This window comes from Gavialis gangeticus, unplaced genomic scaffold (assembly GCF_001723915.1).
Source record: "Gavialis gangeticus isolate Ggan-Ray unplaced genomic scaffold, GavGan_comp1, whole genome shotgun sequence".
In the NCBI taxonomy this organism is placed as follows: domain Eukaryota; kingdom Metazoa; phylum Chordata; order Crocodylia; family Gavialidae; genus Gavialis; species Gavialis gangeticus.
The window spans coordinates 36,171,886-36,193,309 of record NW_017729000.1 but is presented as its reverse complement, the minus strand read 5'-3'; the positions used below and the strand labels follow the sequence as shown (position 1 = coordinate 36,193,309).

Genomic DNA, 21,424 nt, shown 5'->3' with positions numbered 1-21,424 from the left:
ACAAACAACCTCCTCCACACACACACTTCAAAAATAGCAATCCTTTGATTTTTTTTTAAGAGTGCATCTCATGATTTTTGGCATGGTGGGTTTGGCAGTACTGTAACCCCTATCATTTTGCACATTCTGTTTCCAGCTATTTTTTTTTTTTAAATTAGGCTCACCAGTTGGCTTTTGGTCTGAATCTTGGTGAAGGTCCAGAATAGAATGCTTTTACATGTACATACATAACACAGTGTTTGTGTTTTGCAAAAATACTTAAGTGATTTAATTAAAATGGCACTGAAACTTATGTATAGAAATCCTTTGGTTAGGGCCTTGTTACTTCTTACACTGTGAGCTACACAAATGTTGATCAGTGTTAGTGCTAGCTTGAGTTTGGAGCAGTCAGACTTCAGGCCAGCAGGGTCCCGGAGGACTGAAAAGTAAGAATTGCACCCCCATTCTGGGCTCCACCCCTATGCTTCAGGCTCCCCAAGTTCTCGCCCCCTGCCCCTCTGGGTCCCACCTGCCCCTCCCATTCCCACTTACTTGTAGTTGCGCAGTATGTGCCAGGAAGAAGGTCGGAAAGAGTTAACTTGCCTGCCCAGTTGTGCCTGCAGAGCTACTTCTCTTTTTGGGGCTGAACCTGTCCAGAAAGCAACAGGGTTTGGGCTGGGCAGGCAGGTTAGCCTGTTCTCCTGGGACAAACAGTGCAGGCAGCTACAACTGGGGGTGGGGGGAAGAGGGGAGCCTGGGGTGCTGGCGAGGATGGGGGGAGGGGCAGTGGACCAGCAGGGGAGCGGGAGATGGAGGGGGTGGTGTTCACACTAAGATGCAGCCTACAGCGGTTATACCTTAGTGTAACAGAAGCTGGGTAGCACAGTTCAGAGATAATCCTGCCCTTGAGTGGTATAATTTTGAGCAGCATAATGAATACTTAAAACCAGTTTCAGCTGTTAATGTATGGACAATCCAGGTGTTAAGAGCTCCAAGAGACACCCAAAATTACCATGTAATAAAGCCCTAAATTGCACTGGAAACCAGAAAAGGAAACCTTAAGCTAAGGTGTGCTACTGCTTCAAAAAAAATGCTGCTTACCAGTATATAATAGATCTGGATTTCGACACAGGATCAAAGATTCAGCACAAAAAACTGTACTGTTTTAGTGGGTAGCATCTACCATTTTTTAACACCCAGACAGAGTATATTAAGCCAGGAAGAATGAGTGATTATATGTACTGTGCATATTCCAGTTTCCAGGGTATTTTAATTGAAAGGAAAAATTAATAATTGGTATTTGGGATAAGGGGATGCCATGCAGAGACAACTTCTTCCCTTGATATTTCCTTTACTTCACAGCTTTACTCTTTAATGAAGGTTTTAGGTTGTGCAAGCTAGAAAACATTGATAGTGGGTTTTCTTTTATTCTGCCTCTGTTATATTTGTACAGAGAGTAAAAACATGCTATTGCTTTCTCTCTCTTTCATCTCTATAACTGTCTGGTTGGTTAACTTAGTGGAAGTTTTTTACTCCCTGTCTATCCACAGAATACTATTCTGAATTTCTGGGGGGGAAAACTGTATTTCCTGTGGAAACAGACAGATAAATGCTCTTTGGTTCTAATCCCAAATCAGTGGAAGATCTCCCATTTTTGTCAGTAGATCTCCCACTTTGGATCAGGGCTTTGCAAATTGTCATCTGAAAGGAAGAGCGAGGACATGGAAAACAGAAAAAGATCACTTCTTAATTCTCACTGTATTCATTTACAGAGCTCGCTAGGCAACATGTATTCGCTCTTCAAGCATCCCCACTGGCAAGGCTAATAGAAAGCTTCTGCTTGCTTAGGTGTAACGGAGATATTAATTAGTGCTTTTATTTTTTTGCCTCCTAAACCAGAAAGTTCTGTGTTTTCGTCCCTGGTTGAATGTAGTATCACACTTAACTGATTGAGGTTAAACCAGTTTAGGGAACTTCAGGAGGCCATGAGGGCCATGACCCCACCCCTGCCACTGCAGCCATAAGTGGGGAGTGACCCTGAAACCAGCTGCCGCACCCTGATCAGGCAAACCTCAACTCAGGTCTGTGCTGGTGGGACAGGGCAGGGAGAAGAGAATTAAACCTCCTCCCTCCCCTGTTTGCTCAAGGCTACTGCCAGGGCTGACCATGTCCCCCGCTGCTCCAGCGTTGAGGATGGGGGGTCAGGGTGGGAATGCCTGACAGGGGATGCTATGCTCCAGCCAAGCAGACCTCAGCTGAGGTCCTGGGGCGAGAGGGGAGGGAGGGGGGAATAAACCTTCTCCCTGCCCCCTTCACCTCAGGGGGCCATGGTGGGCCAGCACCTGGCCATGCTTCTGCCCCTCCCACTGCAGCAGCAAGGATGTGTGGGGGGTACCCTGACACAGGCTGCTCCACCCCAGCCAGGCAGATCCTAACTTGGGTCCATGCTGGTGTGACAGGGGACAGAGCGGGGAATTAAACTCCCCTCCATTTCCATTGGCTTCATGCTGCTGCCGGGGCTGGCCACATCCATCACCACTCAAGCAGTAAGACTGGGGGTGGGAAATGCCCAGCAGGTGCTGCTTCCCCCTTCCCTCTCCAGGCAGACCCCAGCTGGGGTCCCTCAGGCCAGGGTGGGGGTTTAAACCCTGCTGGGACCTGGCCATGGCCCCTCCTCAGCACAACATCCCTACAGCCAAGCATTTTCTGTAGCATCCCCTGGCTTCTAGCTTGAGCCACTTCAGGCATGTGACTGCATTTCCAGAATCAACAGTGAATGTCTATTCACTTGCAAATCAATTCAGTCTACACAGGTTAGACTTCCTTGCAAAGATGAATCAATTCAGGCTTGGGCTTTTTGAATGGTTGTACTTAGCCTAATGGAGCTCTTAGTAGATGTTGAATTGGATGCAGTCAGTTAAATGTATCATCAGGCTTAGATTCTTGAACTGTTACTAGTAATGCAATGCTGGGATTTTCTGATGTCACTTCCTAATAAAAAGAGAGTATATTATTGCTCCCCCAACCTGCAGCGATATATTGCTGGTTTGTCAGAAGCCTGTATTTTTCCCTGCTTGCAAATCCTCTTCTGAGACACATCACTTGTATCATAAAATATGTCCAAAATATTTGAGCTAACTACCATCCACCCTTCTCCTGATAGGGAGCGATTTTTTTCCCAATGTGCATCTTCTCAGTTTTGGAATTCTGCTTGTCTCTAAATCTACCAACAACTTTACATGTTCTTAGGCCTATGTTGGCACTTCACACCCAATATGGCAAGGGAAAAAAAAGAGCAAAAGTATGACATAAATGTCCATCCTGAGAAATGTTGCTCTTACAGAAAAACAATGTCTCACTTTGGGACAACTAATAGCAGCTGTGAATATTTTCAATGTGCAAAGATGTACTGGGACAGTAAGGTCATTTTAAGGCACCACATTTGAGTGAAGTCTTCTGCTGGCATTATATGGTACATCTCCACTGACTTCAAAGGAGCTATGCTAATATGCAGCAACTGAGGTTCTGCTGCATATTTTTAAATGAGAAAAGGAGTTGAAGGGGGAAGACAGTTGTCCTTTTTATTTTAAATTTAAAGTGTATATTCTTTGAGTTTAGATAGATATCACAATGAAGTCCCAATGTGTTTGACATGCAGAGGTGATAATGCATAATAAGTTAAACAAAAGTTATGGGGAAGGCTATCCATGTGCAATCTTAATTCTGCTTCCTTGGGTCTATGCCAGGCGTGGGCCACCTGCCCACTCCAACTTGTGCCCCCAGTGGTGGGTGTGGGGTAGATAGGCCAAGGTGCCTGGGCAGTGGGACTGGGACTGGCAGTGCCAACACTGGCAACAGCAGCAGCAACTGGAAGGAGCCACCACTGGTGCTGGGGCTGCCAGGAAATGGAGTGTGGCCACCATGCTGGACCAGCTCTGCTGCGTGCCTGGGGGTAACTGGACTGGCTGCATGCATTATGGCCCAGGCTGCCCCATGGACCTGGGCCACATGGGGCTGAAGGACCCACTGCGGGCTGGATAAAATCCCTTGGTGGGCTAACAGCCCACAGCCATATTTTGCCCACCCTTGGTTTAGGCAATATGTTTTTAAATATGTGATCTCAGATTGATGCTACTCATGGATATGAATCAGGCCATACAGTAAATAAGGCTATTGTCTGTAGAGCCTCCATTTCATTCATGGCAGAAGTTGGAATGTGTGTAGTTCATGAAGCAATTTGAGAGGGTATGATCTCATTGTTGAGTCAGATATATGATGTCCTAGGGAAATGGAGTCTATTTCTTCCCATGCCACAGAGATTCCTTTTGAAGCTGGACAAGTGACTTAACCCACTTTTTTTACAGGTAGCCAACAACTGTGTGTTTCTCATTTTCTGGGTGTCCAATTTGTTGAATATTCACAGCTGCATCTGAAGTCAACGGGACCTGTGCTTTAAATACAGAACATGTGGAGTGCTATAAATTGTAAAATAAATAAAAAAATAAATCTGACAGAGACCTAGTATGGAAAATTTCATCCCAAATGGTTACTTTCACAAAGTTATATACAAAGGAAAGGAAAGTCTTATAATGGGAAATTGAAACTAACATCAATTATAGATGGTTCTACCAGTACTGTCTATCATGATGATCATCAAATGTGAAAATTAAATGGCATGTGTGTATTTTTTTCAGTTTAAATAATCTGATGTACTTGTAATGATAATGTCCCTGTCCCTTTAAAAAGCTTAACGTGAGGGAACATGAAATGCACAGATGTTTGAGAAGTCCCTGAAATAAACTTTAACTCACTTCCAGAGCTATTGAACCTGCTCTTAAAGTTGGATCGCCAGTTTTCTTACACAATTTTAAGACTCATATCTCAAAATATAAGTCATTGTTGATACTGTTTCTCTCTCTCCCCTTCTTTTCTGACACTTCCTATACACATAATATTGGCAGATCAAAAGAGGGATGACCACTTCAACGCCATTTTTTTGAGGTAATGGAAATTCAAGCACTCAGGCACAGATTCTCAATGGACTCCCTGACATTTCTGACAGAAGGCACAAGTTTGCAGTAATTCTCATTTGCTTTTGTCAAGAGCCATCAGCCCTGAATGTGTAAGGCTCGCTACTTGCAGTTTTCATTTTCTAGACGTTGCAAACTATGGGATCTGACTTTAAAAACTTGGTTCTTCTAGCCTTATTAAAACATTGGCCTCATGTAGAAGGCAAGTAGGTTGCCTGGTGGCATTTCTGTATACATCATTACAATTAGTCAATGTTTGTAAATAGCATGCAGTTTCCCACATACTAGTCCAAACTACATCTTGTACTTTGGGAGCATTTTGAGCAGTCTTTCAGCTGCTTGTGAATTTCCTATGGTTTAAAGTGTGGTAGACAATCCAACCAATTCTAGCAGAACGTTCCAATTTAGTATTTTATTGCAGTTTAGCCACAGCACTCTGAATCAGCACTCTAGAAATTATTCTTCCCCAGATGCAGAAAAGCCTCCCGGCCACTAGTCATTAAAACCAGTTTTTTACTGCATTAAGTGCTGTACTTTGCATAATAACATTGCCAGCCACCAGGTGTTTGAATTACATTCAAATATTTTCCCTACAGTAATGGTGTGTTTCCAGAATGTACTTGCATAGATCTGATACATTTCTATTGGACTTGCTGAAGGGTTTAGGCTCTGACACAGTGTTCTAGTTAACTGTTTACATTGCACAGGTCACCTGTTTATATGATCTAAATGGTCTGAGTGAAACACCAGACATAGGTTAAGAGTTGTTCCTAATGAAGTTGGATTGATGGGAAAAGAATTTTTCAAATGTTTTGGGCCATATTGCCAGCTGCAGTTCCAATCTCTGACTTAATATCATGCATGTTTTTATTCCAGCATAACCCTAAAGAAAATACAGTTTCATTTATGGCTTCCTCTATTTCCTCCTTAGCTCGTGATTTGACTTTTAGGAATTTTCAGTGTTTTGTAACAGAAGGAATGGAATTTGCTTAGTGAATGTGATATACTTATGTTTTATCAGTCTGTGTTAAGATTTTTGTTGTTGTTGTTTGTATCACAACTGTGAGGAAAAAGAGGTATTTTTGCACATTTTAGCCATAACTGGTGAGCTCTGGGTTTTGTGATAGATAGATAGATAGATAGAGTGCAATCCACCATACAGAGATAACTAAAAGCTGCTAAAATTAAAAGATCTTGGTACAAAAATTTAAGTATGTTAACTGTAATCTTTGGGCTGAAATTGGTAAAAGTAGTACACTTTTGGAAACTTTACTGAAGGGTAAATTAAACTTGGATTTAGTGAATTTTATTCAAAATGTGTGCAGGCTGATGGCCTAAGGGCCATTGCACTTTGAACTGTTCAGAGGTTGATCCGTTTTAGTGCTAGCTTGAATTTGGAGCAACCACACCTTAAGGCTAAAAACCTTCTGTGTCTCCCACCTGTACAGCTGAGACTTGCCACTAGAAGGCCAGTGAGCAAGGACCCGACTAGGAGTTACAGCTGTAAGTTGCCAGTCCAGGGCTGGTGAGGCAGGATAAGCCAGTATCCCTGCTGTGGGTCGGGGGGTGTGAGAGATGGGTTGGAGAAGAAAGTGGAAACGTGAAGTTGGGAAGTGGAGAGTTAATGGGATGGGGATGAGTAATGAAATGGAAGGTGGAAAGGAAATGGGGGTAGAGGAAGAGTGATGAAATGAAGTCAGTCACTGAAGAATAAAATATAAAGGAGTATAACTTTTTTTAAAGAAATAAAGAAAAAGTAAATTAAATAAAGTCTCATATTTTAATAGATTGGGATTTGGGATTGGAGTGTGGGGGCTGTTGGATCTACTTTCTGGGGTGGCTGACAGTTGGGAGCAGTGAGGGAAGGCGCTTTTGGGAGAGGTACTGCCCGTGTCTTCTCCCCTCCCTCCTCCCTGCATTCTCCCCTGCCCCCAGAGGCAGTGGTGAGCTGTCATCAAGTGTGCTGAGCACTGAGGCAACACTAGTTAACTGTCCATCCTGCTTTTCCTCCCTCCACGTTTGGACTGTTCAGATGTTACATTTGCCACTACAAAACCAAGTGCTACAGAGAAGTTCTTGTGTCATCCAGAAGCATTTCTTTAGCCTTTCCACCATTTTCGTAGCCCTACAGGGGGCATATATGTCTGTCCTCTCAGTTTTTATTTTTATTTTTGTAGTGCAGCAAAAGCCATTTGTAGCACTACAAATGCAATGTTTGTCCATGGCCTTTTACACATGTGAATAGCTTCCTGGACTTCCACTGGGACTACTGGCTTGAGTAAAATCTACCAGGACTGAGATCATAATTTTTATGTATTTTAGTATTATTTTTCTCTTTTCCATAAATTCCTTCACCTTATGTTGTAAAAATATCTTACCACTGCATCCTTTGTGCTATAACAATTAATACAATGGTTTGTTTCATAGTGGTATATGCAAACCTCAAGAGATGTGTAGATTTATTACAAACTGGAAATAGAAAAGACCTACTGGGTCTGCAAGTGTTTTCTTCAGCAAGTGCTAGATTGTGCCTTCATTTACTTTAGATTGAAAGTTCATTGTCTTGTCTTTTCTTAAATGACTCTAGAGATTGCATTCTCATTATTTTCCTGGCAAAACTATTCAGTACACCAACAAATCTCACTCTTTGGAAATATTCCTCAATCTTCAGCCTTTTAATTTTCCAATTAAGGTTCAAATAATTTGACCTTGGTGGCCAATCCAATAGGCAGTGGGAGGGGAGCGGGGGAGGGACATTAATAAATGGATATACAAAATAGTAAGACCATAGTAACCTCTAAGTTTTCTTTGTAGCTTCTGTAGGTGATTTATATTAGAAAATAAATACATGGAATCAAAAGAGATTAACACAGTATATACAATGAAATTGAAAAAAATCAGTGACTGTGTATTTTCTAGTTGAAATAGTAAATGATCAACTAGCAAACCTAATTTTTGGTACTGTCTTTGCCTTCCTAAGGTTCCCAGTCTGAGCCACCATCCTGCAGTGCCAGTTCCATCACTTGCCCATCTGCTTGCACCTGTAGCAACAATGTTGTGGACTGTCGAGGAAAAGGCTTAACAGAAATTCCTGCTAACCTACCAGAGGATATTTGGGAAATGTAAGTGTCAGCATCAAATTATCATTCTCATCTGTGATATTCCAAATCTAATTGTTTTCACAGTCTCACTTTATGGAAGTGAGCCAGAGTTTTTTTGAGCCCCTTCAGTTGATAACTATGGTCATTTGCGGGCTACATGGCTGTTGTCTCCATACTTTTGGGAGGGGTGTTTGGTCTTATGACTGAAGCCATTCTTAAAAACAAAATGAGATAATCTGCAGCAAGCTCTGGCCTGAGAACTAGATCAAGTTCTCAGCAAATTCATTTCAAATTGTATTTTCACTTTCAGAAACCAGGGCTTGGGTCATATACCTAGAGACATGTATATTTTCCAGTAGAGGAAAATATATCTTGTATTTCTCGTAACCGGATTGTTTTCACTCTGAGCTACCTTGGTGATTTTCCCTAGAGACTGGGAGCTTTTCATGTTAGGCAGGCAGAATGCCCAGGTAGTGGGGGTCTCTTGCTGAAGACTGACATTGAACAGATTGTTCCCAATTATTTCCCCCTCTTTTCTCTTCCATTTCATCAATCCCAGATCTTAACACTTAGCTGAATGCTTTTTCATGTCACCATTTCAGATATTAGTCTAACTGATTTACTTGTCTTTACTAGTTTTATCTGATGCAGTTGTCTACTTTTGTGTCTACAGTTTTATAGGAAGGTGTACAATCTACCACAGTTATGAATAGTGTGACATGAAACTAAATTGCTTTTGGTTGTTCCACAGGGAATGGTGAGCAATTGTTTTCCTCCTGAGGTGGTTATACTGCAGATAGTATCCTTCTTGCAACCAGCTTTAAGAGCCTAAAGATTATGAATTCAATTGTATCCATGTAGTAACTGGACCAATTTAGCTTTTCACTGCTGCAGAAATATTGCTGGACTGCAAGATTCATTGGGATAAAGCTCAAGCACATCTCTCATTACTAGGCAGGCCTGTTGTGATTTAGTATCTCACTGCCAAGAGTTTGACTGAGAGTTGCATCTAAGCTAAAATGCCAGGATCACAGGTTTCATTGGTGATTTGTTCCATGTGGCACTTGTTTAATGGCTTCATCAAAACTTTTGTGATTACTATCCCAGAGTAGTTTTCTGAAGGAGTTCCCTGTGCTTGATTGAATAAGTTTCTACTTTTTGCTCAGATTTTACAATTATATAAAAAAGTTATACTTAAAACATTAAAGTTTGCTGAACAGAAGTTAGATATAAACACTGCCTTAAAATAGTACTAGCCAAGGTACCTGGGGCATGTAGAATATTTACAGGAAATGTAAAAATAGTCACACGCTTGACCTCACTTGTAAAAACACGGGGTGCTTCCCTGCTTTCTGTCAAAATATAGGCATAAACATCCTTATGTTGGGCTCAGGGGTGGACTGTCCCCGGTAGGTAGGGGAGGTGGAATGAATTTCCCTCTGCTGGTCCCATGCTTTGGAATGAGTTTATAGCAGCTAGATGGTTGCCAAGGCCATTACTAAGCTACATATATGTTCTCTTCCTTCCCTCCCCCCCACCTCAAATTAATAAGTTACCTGTCCATTCCTGGTTGAATTTGTAATATTTTATATTACATGTCACCTGGGCACAGGCAGATATTTAGAAATTTTCTACCCTTGGAAGTGATAGTGTAAGTTATAGCTAACATTTATTTTTAAGAAAAAAATTTGTAGTAGGAAGTAACGAAAGGTTGAAAACAGAAGGAGAAATTTGTTTGTAATGCAACTTGCCATGTTGTTTAGCAGTCAGGATTTGGAGGTGGTGGGGGGAGACTTGTTTGGGACCTGCTGCTTCAGGTTTGTGGTGTGGGAGAGGATGTTCAGATTTCTGTTAATATGAAAAGTGACAAGGAGCCAGGAGAAATTTTATTAAACAAATTTGGTAAGAATCTATTGCCAATATCTGCAAAAGCCAGAAGGGTGTGTATTTTGGAAATTCTGGTGAAGGAAATTACTCTTCCTTACAGTTAGAGGAGCATACTCAAAAGTTTGAAAGCCTTTAGTGGAGGTGCTGGGTACATACTTACTAGCCTAATTTTGGTGTGCTCACATTTTTTAAATTCTGACCTGTAAGTTTAGATTCTGGATTTTTGTATGCATTTTGTTATCTGTCCTTGCCTTTTCCCTCTCTCTCACTCTCAAAGTGGTTTACTTGACATTACAATGGATTTTTAAAGGAATTTTGGAACAGTCTAGTTGGTAAGAGAGCAAATTATATTCATACACAAAATTTCATCTTCTTGAGGATTTTTCAATATTTCACTTCTTGATGGGTCTAGGGAATGAGCAAGTGTCAGGAGTAGGAAAATATTAGGGAGGAATGCCTTCTTCATTTTATATTTGCCTTAAGGTTATTCAAGTAGGAGTTCTTATAGCAACTCTGTCTGTCATGGTATGTGGCATTATGTGCTGGTATAGAAGGATGGTACGTCTTTGTGAGGCAGAAATGGGATTGGTAAAAAGGGTGATGAATGAGTTTAGATGCCTGAGATCTGAACTTTCATATCAAGGGGAAATGTAATCTTCTGGAAGAACAGAAGACACCCATGGGGACACGCATACAGCTAAAGAAGAATACTCTTTTGTTAGTACTACACACAAGCATAGAATGGTGGGGTGGGGGGATTCCCCGTGTGCCTGGCGGTGGACCCAGAAGTGGACCAGAAGTACTTCTGGTCCACTTCTGGGTTTGCTGCTGATCACACCGGGGGTGGGGAGGGAGGGAGGGAGGCACGCTCCTATGGGATGTTCCATCTGCCCCAGCATCGCAGGGTTCACAAGCTGCACCTGGTACATTGAGGTATGTAGAAAAAATATTTAAAGCTGTGCTTATGCCCAAGTCGCTGATTCTCTGAATCAGAATCGATTATTCAGATTCAGATTCCGCCGATTTGAATCAGGACAGTGATCTGAATCAACAAATCAAATCTCTGTCCCTGATTTCGGCCAAATCCGAATCGAATATGGTCTGTTTTGCACACCCCTAATGTCAGTTAATATGGAGCATTGTCCAGCTGAAATCTCCCAGCTGTCTTTACTGCTTCAATTAAATTCCTCATGGATTTTTTTTCTATAACATGTCTTCATTGGGACCAAAAATCATCACTTTCAAAATTATTAATCTTTTGAATTTCAGTGGTTTTCACAGCCCTGCTAGTCTTACCACCAAGATGTTAACTGAATTGCCACTAAAGGCACAGTTTTAGCTACATAAGTAGATAGCTAAATAGATATAATTATTTGACCAATATGCTTTTGCTTGTTGTAGTTGGAAATTGAACTGGTATGATGGCAGCTAGCGCATTAAGAGGAAATGATTTTGAAGTTGTCTTGGGTCCTATAACCTTTTGAGAAATACATGAGGGCAATAACTGAGACTATGGAGCAATTGTGTCCTTTGACAGCACCATGAGGACCAGTCCAGCCAGATTCACTGAGGCAGTATATAGGCTACTAAATCTTTGGTATGGGCACGCATGCATTTTTAGCCACTTTAAAAGGGGAGAGCTGCAGCTTGGGAGTGTGCATCAACTGTTATGCTGTAACTGTTAAATTGGTATAGTCCTGAAATGGTGCAAGTTAGGTAAATCCCACTAACTTTAATCCTGAATGAAGCAGGGTTAAAGCTAGGGGGGAGGGGTTTCTATACTAGTGCCGCTACAAAATCATGTGGATGGAACAGTTGCATCCTGTGCCTTGCAAGGCAACCTGGAATATGAAACATGCCTTGTTTCTGGCAGTATTCTTCATTCAAGGATTTCATAGGACCTTAAAAACATTCAGAGTCTAGTACTTCTCCCCTTCAGTCGTGGGAATTTGCCTTATCTTTTTTTAGGCGTAGCATCATTGCCTCCTAAGTAATTATATTTTTTTTCACCAAGAGATCAAGAAAGTCACATTTTAAGTTAGTAGCAAGGCTAAAACCTGATCCCATGATTCTCAGGAGCCTGCTCTAGCAATAACCAGTACCAAGCCAGGGCAGACAGGATGAGGAATGGGATATTGTAGAAATATAGCAGATATGAGTTTAGCAGATCTGGGGGGTTGGCTTTGCCTACTCTACTTTTGTCTTAGGATGGTCATGTGTGTCTGTATCTCTTTCTTATTTTTGGTAGACTTGGGAGCATCACAGTGTCCACATGAAGTTCTGTTGCACCTGCAGTGAGTGCAGGCACACATGGTTTGAGTTTGAAAAGTAAAGATTAAGACAAACTTTTTTAAAGTGCCTAAATTGCTCTCAGGCTTAGTCTCCTAATTGTTACTTAGATGTCATTGGAAATCTTACCAAAATTTGAAAGGGAACTCCACTTCAGTTGGGATTATAAAGTTCACATGTATGCCAGTGAAACCCTGGACAGTGTCCTGTTAGATATAGGTATAATAAGTGAACAACTCTAAGGAGACAGCAGAAGTCTTTTTAAAGAAATAACAGCGTGCTTTTTATAATGTTATAATGTGGGTTTGCAATCCTGCATTCTTCTAATTTCTCCTTCCCCACAAGGACTAATGCCTTTACTTGCTGCAAAAATGAAATATGTGAGTACTCTCCGGGTATGTACAGCCGTTACAGTTAGATTGACTTACCCAGGGTTAGGCTGATATAAATACCCAAATGTGCAGGCCTTCAGAGAACTTAAATCACTCAAAAATGTTTTGCCCAATCTAAGTTTGTTTACCTGAGGAGGTGCACTAACTGAGATCAAGCCTGGGTTAACCTTATCTAGGAAAAGGTTAACCCAATCTAGAGAATGCTTGTATGCCTTCACAGTACAGCATCAGGACTGGGAAAGCCCTGTCACTTGCCCCAGCCCCAGGGCTGTGCTCTTCCCTACTCTCTCCTTTCTCCTGACCAAGTCTGGGCTATTTTTAGCCCCCTGGATCCTCCCCTGACTGGGAATCCCTCCCCACCCCCCACAAATCCACTAGCCTCCCCACTCCCTCAGTTACTTGCACTGGTTTCTCCGCACAGCTTCTGGGAGTTGCAAACAGCTGTACACACCCCCTGGGAATGGCCCTGCTGGCAGGGGGGTTACAAACCATGAGGTAAAGAAAAGTCTGGGAGACCTTAAAGTTATATGGAGTGGCAGCTAGTCAAATTATGTGTAGCAATTTGGAAAACTTTCTCACATATTGGACATAAATCTGCCAGCTAAATAGAATATCTGATTAAACTTTTAGTGCTCTATTTAATGGTTTAGACACTTCTGAATCCTTACATTTTAGGGAATATAACTTATTTGACTTTTAGTCTGAAGATAAGCCTTGTAAATCACTTTAATCCTATGTATATCCTCATCAATTCCTAGGCATTTCAGGTGGGAATAGTTTTTAATGGAAAGAATCAGTGGCAATAAGACATTTTTATGGTAATGTGAGATAAAACCCTGCAGAAATGTTTATTACTCACGTTCTGTTGTGATAAATCCCTGTAAACATTTCATTTTTATGGAATACATATTAAGAAATTTAACTAGTCATAGCTGAATGGGTTTTAGCCAGGGTTGAACTCAATATGTATCTTAGTGATGACATATCTAACATCTAGGGCATCTATACATGTGCTTTGAGGTGGAGGCGGGGCACTTTAATTAGAGCAGCTCTCACAGCCGCTCTAATTAAAATGCCTGCAGCATCATGTATTCAGCGTCACGTGCTTCAAAATGGCGGCAGGAGGGCTTGAACGATAACTTGACTTTAATCTCTGAGGCATGACTTTTTTCATGTTTTATACTAACTTAACTAAGAAAGATAGTGTTAAAGAAAAGTGTATCCAGAAAAGTTTGTTTTGGGTATCCCCTGCTTTGGGATGAGACCTCTTGGTCCATGCCTCAGGTCAAGAGTCCTAGTTTTACGTACCCAGAGCTCCGTTTTATATCTCTAGCTAGCAATCTAGATGTAGGGCAAGTAAGCCCCATGTGGATGCTCTGCCTTTCCTATTTCTACCAGGGTAGCTGTGCTGGAGCAGTACTTTTGTTGCCCTCCCTTATTTCTTCCCTGTAGTTAGGATTCCATCGAAGTCCTTCCAGTGGAGGCTATCATTGGTCTGTTGCCTCTTGCTCTAACCCACATTTGCTTTTAGGGCAATTCTTTCCAAAATCAGGTTCTCCTATAGAGCATAAAATTGGGGCTGCTTAGTCTGCACTACCCCTACTTCCGAAAAATTAATCAGCCAGGAAACCACAAAATAAGTTGCACCAGGAAATATAATTTGTTGCAGGAAATCCTAGTTTGCATTCAAATGGAAGCACAATTCAAACTGCTGCAGTTGTTACTGCATCTGTCCCTTAAGTATTGTTTCTAGCATGGCATATACAATTATTTCTCCATGGTAAATAAATTGATGCCCTTTGGGTGTCAATAATAAATTACCATTCTTCCCTCAGTCTTGTGCCCCAAGTGTACATCTCTAGATATTAGTTGTATTCAGTAATGGTTTTCAAATTCCTGTCTCCATTAATTCAATATTCCTTGGTAATCCCATTCATATCAGATATGATCCCTTGACTGACAGTAGCTGGTTTGTCCCGCATAAAATTAAACATGTAGCAGCTACTTTAAAACATGGTTATCAGAGATGACCTACATTCTGCTGTCTGTTTTACTATTAATTAAAAATGTTATAGACAGCTTTTTTCTTGCCTGCCTTCCTTGGTATTCATAGACAGAACCTCTCTGCTGTGTTTGCCAATAAGTGCTAATTGTTGGGTTCGATGATAAGTCAAACCTGCTATGAACTGGACCGAGACCAACCACTCACTTGTCCTAGGCCACCAAATGGGTGTGATATGGTAACCATTTTTACTTGCTATTGACCTTGCTGCTTGTAGCTTGGAGATGAAAAACTCCATAACCCAAGTTTCATCCTCTGTGCTGCCCTGTAATTTTTTCAGAAGCCTCTACTTGTAATCCTGCCCCATCTACTAAGCAGAAATTAAGAAAAAAATAAGCTGCAAAGCTGTATTGAAGCCTTTTTCCTCATAAAATATATAGTAGGAGAGTGTAGTGCAATTCGTGTTTTACAAAGAATCATTTTGATCCTGGAGCTGACACCAGCAGCCAAATTCACTGAGGAAAAAAAAGTTAGAAGAAAATGAAACTGAGAGCTACAGACTATGTGTTGTTGTATGTAATAAAGGCCCCACTGCTTACAACATGGCTTTCTTACAGTGTGATTCAGAGAAAAAATTCTTCTCAAAGCAGCACACCTGAAAGGGATGGCAAGAGAAAGCTTAATAAGCTTCTGCTTGTCTCCAGTGGTAATTCAGATGAGAACTTAAGTGGTTAAGCAGCTGGAGGAATTGACTTAAGAAGAAATAGTAAAACAAATTTAACTTGGTGAATTGCAGATGAATCAAAGATAAAAGCATTTTAACTGTATTTAAACAGTACCTACATCACAGGTATGTAGGGTGAGTAGCAATATAAAGAAAAGGAATTTAGGATTGTAACAGGGTCCTGCCCCAGGGGGTGGTTGTGAAGCCCCTGGAGACCCCCCTAGCCCTTCTCTCCTATACTTTCTTCAGGCAATCTCCCCATCAATTCCCCTTGATGTGATTATGCCTTTAGAAAAGGGATGCTGTCCCAGGGCTTCTCAGGCCTGATCTCATGCTTCTGAGCTCAGGTGTCTCCGCTGTCCACCTTAAGGGCTCATTATGTGGGGCTCTGTCCTCCCCAGTACTGACACCCAAGCCTCACAGATGTCACACTTACTAATCAAATCATAATGTCCCTACTGCTATGGGCTTCTGGCTCTATGTGTCCTTACACCAGCCCCTCTCTAGGCTATGGACACTTTGGCCTCCTTAGCCTCTGGCTGTGGCCCTTCAGTCCTTCTCCTTAGACCATGGCCCCACATCTAGGCCACTTAAGACCACTGGGCTTTCCAGCCCCACCAGTCTCTGACTGTGGCCCTTCTTGGCCTTTGGCCCTTCCTGAGCCATGGTTCCACTCCTATGCCAATGAGACCCATGGGCACCCTGCCCCTGCCTGCTCCCTGGACCCTCCAGCCCTCCGCTCTCTTTCTGAGCTCTCTAGCCCCTGCTCTTTTCATGTGCCCTCTGGTCCTGCATCCTCTCTGGGCTCTGTGGCCTTCTGACACACCTACAGACTGCTTCTCAGATGGCCTGCCTTCTCTTAAAGAAGCAGGAGCACCAAGCCTCCTTGTACAAGAATACAGAAGGAAAATAGCCTGACTGAAAAAGATTAGCTGTTAGAGTAAGCTAAGTGGAAGTGGTGGGCACTTCACTGTTTGGGTTAGGACAGGCATAGCTGCAGACTGGTTCAAAAATGGCTGATTTAGTGAAAATCTAAACCCTCAATCCCTGAGAGCTCAGATGAAGTACTTTCAAAACAGAGCATTTTCTGTAACTTATGTCTCTGCTGTATGCCAGCCTCAAGCTGTTTTCAGAATGGGAGGAGGGGAAAGGGAGTAGAAGGGAAGAAGGAAGATCCAAGGAACTACAGATCAGTCAGCCTCACCTCAGTCCCCAGAAAAATCATGGAGCAGGTCCTCAAATAATCAATTTCTAAGCACTTGAAGGAGAAGATGATGATTAGGAACAGTCAGCACGAATTCACCAAGAGCAAGTCAAGCCTGACCAACCTGATTGCCTTCTATGATGACATAAATGGTTTTGTCGATGTGGGGAAAGCAGTGGACTTAATATACCTTGATTTTAGCAGGTTTTTGATACCATCTCCTAGAAAGGACTTGGATGAATGGACTATAAAGTGGATAGAAAGCTGGCTGGATTGTCAGGCTCAACAGGTAGTAATCAATGGCTCCATGTCTAACTGGCAGCTGGTATCAAGTGGAGTGTCCCAGGGGTCAGTCCTGGAGGTGATTTTGTTCACTATCTTCATTAACAATCTGGAAGATGGAATGGAGTGCACCCTCAGCAAGTTTGCAGAGGACACCAAGCTGGGGGGTGTAGTAGGTACACTGGAGGGCTAGGATTGTTACTGTTGTTACTAGTATTTACATTATAACCTAGGGGCTTGTGTTTGTGTTCATGTTTACTCTGGAAGATTAGGATGAGGCTAGAAGTGGAGATTTGGAGGCCTCACTAGTGCCTGCAGAGAAAGGGCATATGATTTGGTAGAGCCCAGTGTCAGGCAGAGTGACCAGAGCACAAGAGGGGCACATCCAGAAAAGTGCAGTGAGCCCAGAGCACCAGGAGGGCACAGACAAAAGGACTTGGTGAGCCCACAGCATGAGAGGGGTGCAGGTACAGGGTTGGGTGAGCCCCTAATGCCAGAGGGACACAGCTAAGGGGGCACAGAACTAGGTGCCCAGGGTAGAGGCACAGAGTCGGGCATCCAAGAGAAAGGCACAGAAAGCTTGCCTGAGTGTTGCAGAGAGAGAGGAGCCAGAGGGCTCAACGCCAGGGCTGTATAGAGTTGATGACAGCAGTAACACCTGCGAGGCATGGGCCATATGTAGGGATGGTCGGACTGAAGAAGTCAACCCTGAAGGCAGGAAAAGACAAAGGAGTCTGTACCTGCTGAGCAATTCCCTTCCAGGGCTTGGAACAGAATCTAAGATCTGAGGCACTCGCCACACGGGCAAACTTCCTGTCCTTTCCCCTTCTAGTGCTGGTCCTTATAAATGGTAATAATCTACTGTTGTTATAATTTTGCTGTGTTGGTTCTAACGAAAGATTTGTGAGGTTGATCTGAAAGTTTCAATTCTGCTGATGTCTCATGGGAAAGTCAGTGATGGGAATTTGGGGGGGGGTTTCAGTTGACTCTTTTTGCACACATGAAATATTAAAAGAACATTATGACTGCAAATTCAAATTTAGGAAATGCCAAAATTAAAGTTGCCTTTGACTCATTTTGGAAATGAATCAGAGTTGGAAAATGAAGAAAACTGTCTGTGGGCCCTTTACTTTGCTGCAGAAATACGGTGGTGTGTCATGAATGAGGCAGGTAATTGCAGGAATGAGAAAAGATGGTCCTGTGATTGAGCCACGTAAATGCTGCCCTAGAGATCTATGTTCTATTTCTGTCTCTGCCACAGAGTTCCTACATAATGTTAGCTGAGTCACTTAAACCCAGTATTTCACAGGTGGTTGCTTTAATTTCCTTATTTTCTGACAGGCTTAATTGAGACTCTGGGGTCTCCTTTGCAGAAGCACTGACTCACACCTGTGACTGAAGCTCATAACACAACTTTCATTGACAAATAAAGTTCAGTAGAATACTGAGTACTCTGAAAAATCAGTTCCCAAGTATCTAAAATTTTGCATCCAAAATCAGTGGCAACTCTTAAGCCCTCTCTCTGTGCTTCATGCCTAAATTGGGAATGATATCCAGCCATTTACTCACAGTGTGGTACTGTGAATAAAATGAATTGTTCGTAAAACTCAAACTTTCACTCAAAGTGAAAAGGGCTATAGACAAGTATGTGAAGCATCTAAGGCCCCTGACAGATCTTCACTTTAAGATGTGATAGGATCTAACCCTCAGTCCAAATAATCAAGTGTTGTGCTATGCTATACATGCATAGCAGGACGCAGGATTTTGGGATTGGGGGTTAGATCCCAACGGTGCCTTACTTGCCTGGGCTCCCCCTGCACCACCAAGATGACACCAACCAGCTGACAGTCAAATGGGGCTGGGAACCAAACTGGACTCCAGCCCCAGCTGGCAGTCAGCTTGGTGCACAGTGAGCCTGACATTGGGCCTCAACAGCCAAGCTCCACGTGCACCAGGAGCTGCAAAACCATGTGTGCTGCCCATCTTAGTGGCATATGATGTTTTATAGCTCCCTGTGAATCCTGCTGATTGTTGGTTGATATAAGCTGGGTGGCACACAGGGTTTACGCTGCTTCTGGTACATGGGGAGTGCAACATTGGGCTGTGGCAGCTGGGTGGCACACAGGGCTTCAGTAGGTCCTGGTGACAGGTTTGATTTAAAGTGAGCCACAAAGATATTCCACGTTATACATGGGAAGAATTTTGTGGCTTGTTCCAGATTATGACATGTAAAACTGAGGTGCACATGTGGCTGCTTACTATTTAAGGTGTGATTAACCTTTTAATAGCATCTTAAAATTTACATGTGTTGTGGGGGGGTGGAGGAAGGCTCAGTAAGTAAGGCCTAGAGCCATATGTTGAACAACTGGGGGGAAAAAAGCAAAATTTCGATGAGCTGTTCATTAAGTGAGTATAATCTATTCAGTGCATGAACTAAGGAAGGACTGCCGTGGAAAGAATAATATGTGATCCAGTCATGTAAGACTGTTATAATGCATCCATGAAAGGTTGTTTGCACAAATTAAGATAGCACAGAGTAGTGGCATTGGGTACATCAGTGGGGGGCCAACTGTTTCAGTAGGCCTGCCATCAATTAGCCCCAAGCGCTTCTTGAGTACCATTCTGATACCCTTCCAATGCCCCATCTGCTGCTCTGCTTTTGGCTCCATGATCTGAGCTCCCTATCCAATCTACTGTTCTCCTTTCTGCTCCCTGACCTGTGCTCTGTGTCCAGGCTGCTGCTCTGCCTTCTGTTCCATGCCCTATCTATTGCTGTGCTGCCTGCCCCTTCCCTGATCTGTGGTGTACCACACACGGAGGCTACCTATGACACTTGTGGCACATGTGCTGCTGCTTGACCACCCCTGCTGTAAATTGTGTTACATAAATAATGTTCTTTTCACACAGATTTTTGTGTGTGTTGGATTGGAACACAGAAAACATTTAATGGGGAACAGCTCTGCACTGGTCCACATGGCAGACTATTAGGTCTCTTCCACCCCTGACATGTGCTTCTATTCAAGATTATGAAACCCAGGGGTTTCACACTTGTATCATCAACATCATGACTCACCCTCCAGCAACCCAAAATGTATCCTTAGTATATTAATATCTTATTAAGCTTTATACTTACAGTACAATTATCCTTTCATCTGTCATTGGAGCTTTTAACCTTGTACTCTGCCTGTGTTGGATTTGAGTCACCATTATGTTGATCCAGTTTTACACCGCTGTAGCACATCTGAAATTGAGAGGGAGTGAATTGCATAAAATTGGAGTAATGAAGTGTTGGATCTGGGCTGATATACCCAAGTCAGAAATGGCTGGAAGTCAAAATTTTGGAGGCTTGTTTTTGGATGCAGATCTGCTCCTTTCAGAGTGAGAAAACAGGCTAGAAATCCCTGAAGAAAAAGCCTTTTGCAAAATTCCCAGGACTGCTTGATTTTGATCAGCTCAGAAATGTAACAAGAGCCAGTCTTGCTGAGATCAGGTATTTGTGCTTCCAACCCAAGCCAATATCAGTTACTGCACAGGTGTACAGAATATTTAAGAGTTAAACCACATTTTTCAATCATAAAACTGATCCTTGACTTAGTTCAAAGTTAGTGAGAGCCTCAAGTCATTTGGGTTTTTGTGAGCCTGTTTTATGTATCGTTTGGTTCTGCTGATAACTAACATCAGTGGATATCATATGGAATTTACTTTGGTATGTAATGGCTTCTTGTATACTGAGGAAAATCATCAATAAGTTCACTTGGCACTATGGAAAAACCAGTTCCTATACATAAATGCTTGTTGTCTCCTACCCCTGTCAGGGCAATAGCAAACAAAAATAACTTTCCTTGAGAGAACTGCTTTAACTTGGTAATCTTCTGTTCACTGTACCTTTAAAGAATGTGCTGCTTGGCCAAATTTTGTTTTGAAAAAAATTAATTGGTGCAAGAGAAATACTGTGTTGGGAGGAATGAAGGTATAATGGGTAGAGCAGGCAAATAAACATCAGAGGTCTTTTAATTCTGTTTACACCTGTACTACTTCTTCATTTGAAGATTTTTGGGGTGTCTTCGGTATACTTGGTGACTATTTTAAAGATTTAATTGAGTAATTTGATTTAAAATGTTGTGATTGTAAATATGCAGGTGTAGAAAAGCTGCCTGCCTAGCTCTCCCTGCTACTGCCTGCTCTGCTATCTAGATGCTACATGACTACAGTGAGTCTCCCAGGTACCTAGAATAGGGTCACGTTACTCTGAGTGGAAGGTTGTCCCCTTAAAGTGTATTACAGGAGCTAGTTCAGGAAAAGTGTATTACAGGAGCTAGTTTTTCTTAAAATGAATTGCTATGCTAGTGTTTCCAAAATTGATTTTGCATATATTAACATGACCAACATAAACCATTGTAGTAGGAGGGGCCTGTAGTAGCTCTAGTAGAATAAATCCACTGTATTCAGTAATTTAAAACTGGACCCATAGCCATTTAGTCTGCATTAAAATGTAGCTTTGAAAATCTCTTTTTTTAGTGGCCAGTGTTCAGAA

At 42.2% G+C, this 21,424-nt stretch overlaps 1 protein-coding gene across 4 annotated transcripts in view; it reads left to right on the top strand.

Moving 5' to 3' along the window:
- Nucleotides 1-21,424, top strand: part of SLIT3 (slit guidance ligand 3) — a 1,179,950-nt gene that overhangs the window by 757,404 nt on the left and 401,122 nt on the right. For all 4 annotated transcript variants that reach the window (XM_019506517.1, XM_019506518.1, XM_019506516.1 and 1 more), the window contains one exon: nt 7,990-8,131. In XM_019506517.1, the coding sequence (XP_019362062.1) occupies nt 7,990-8,131 (142 nt within the window). The remainder of the gene's footprint in view (nt 1-7,989; nt 8,132-21,424) is intronic.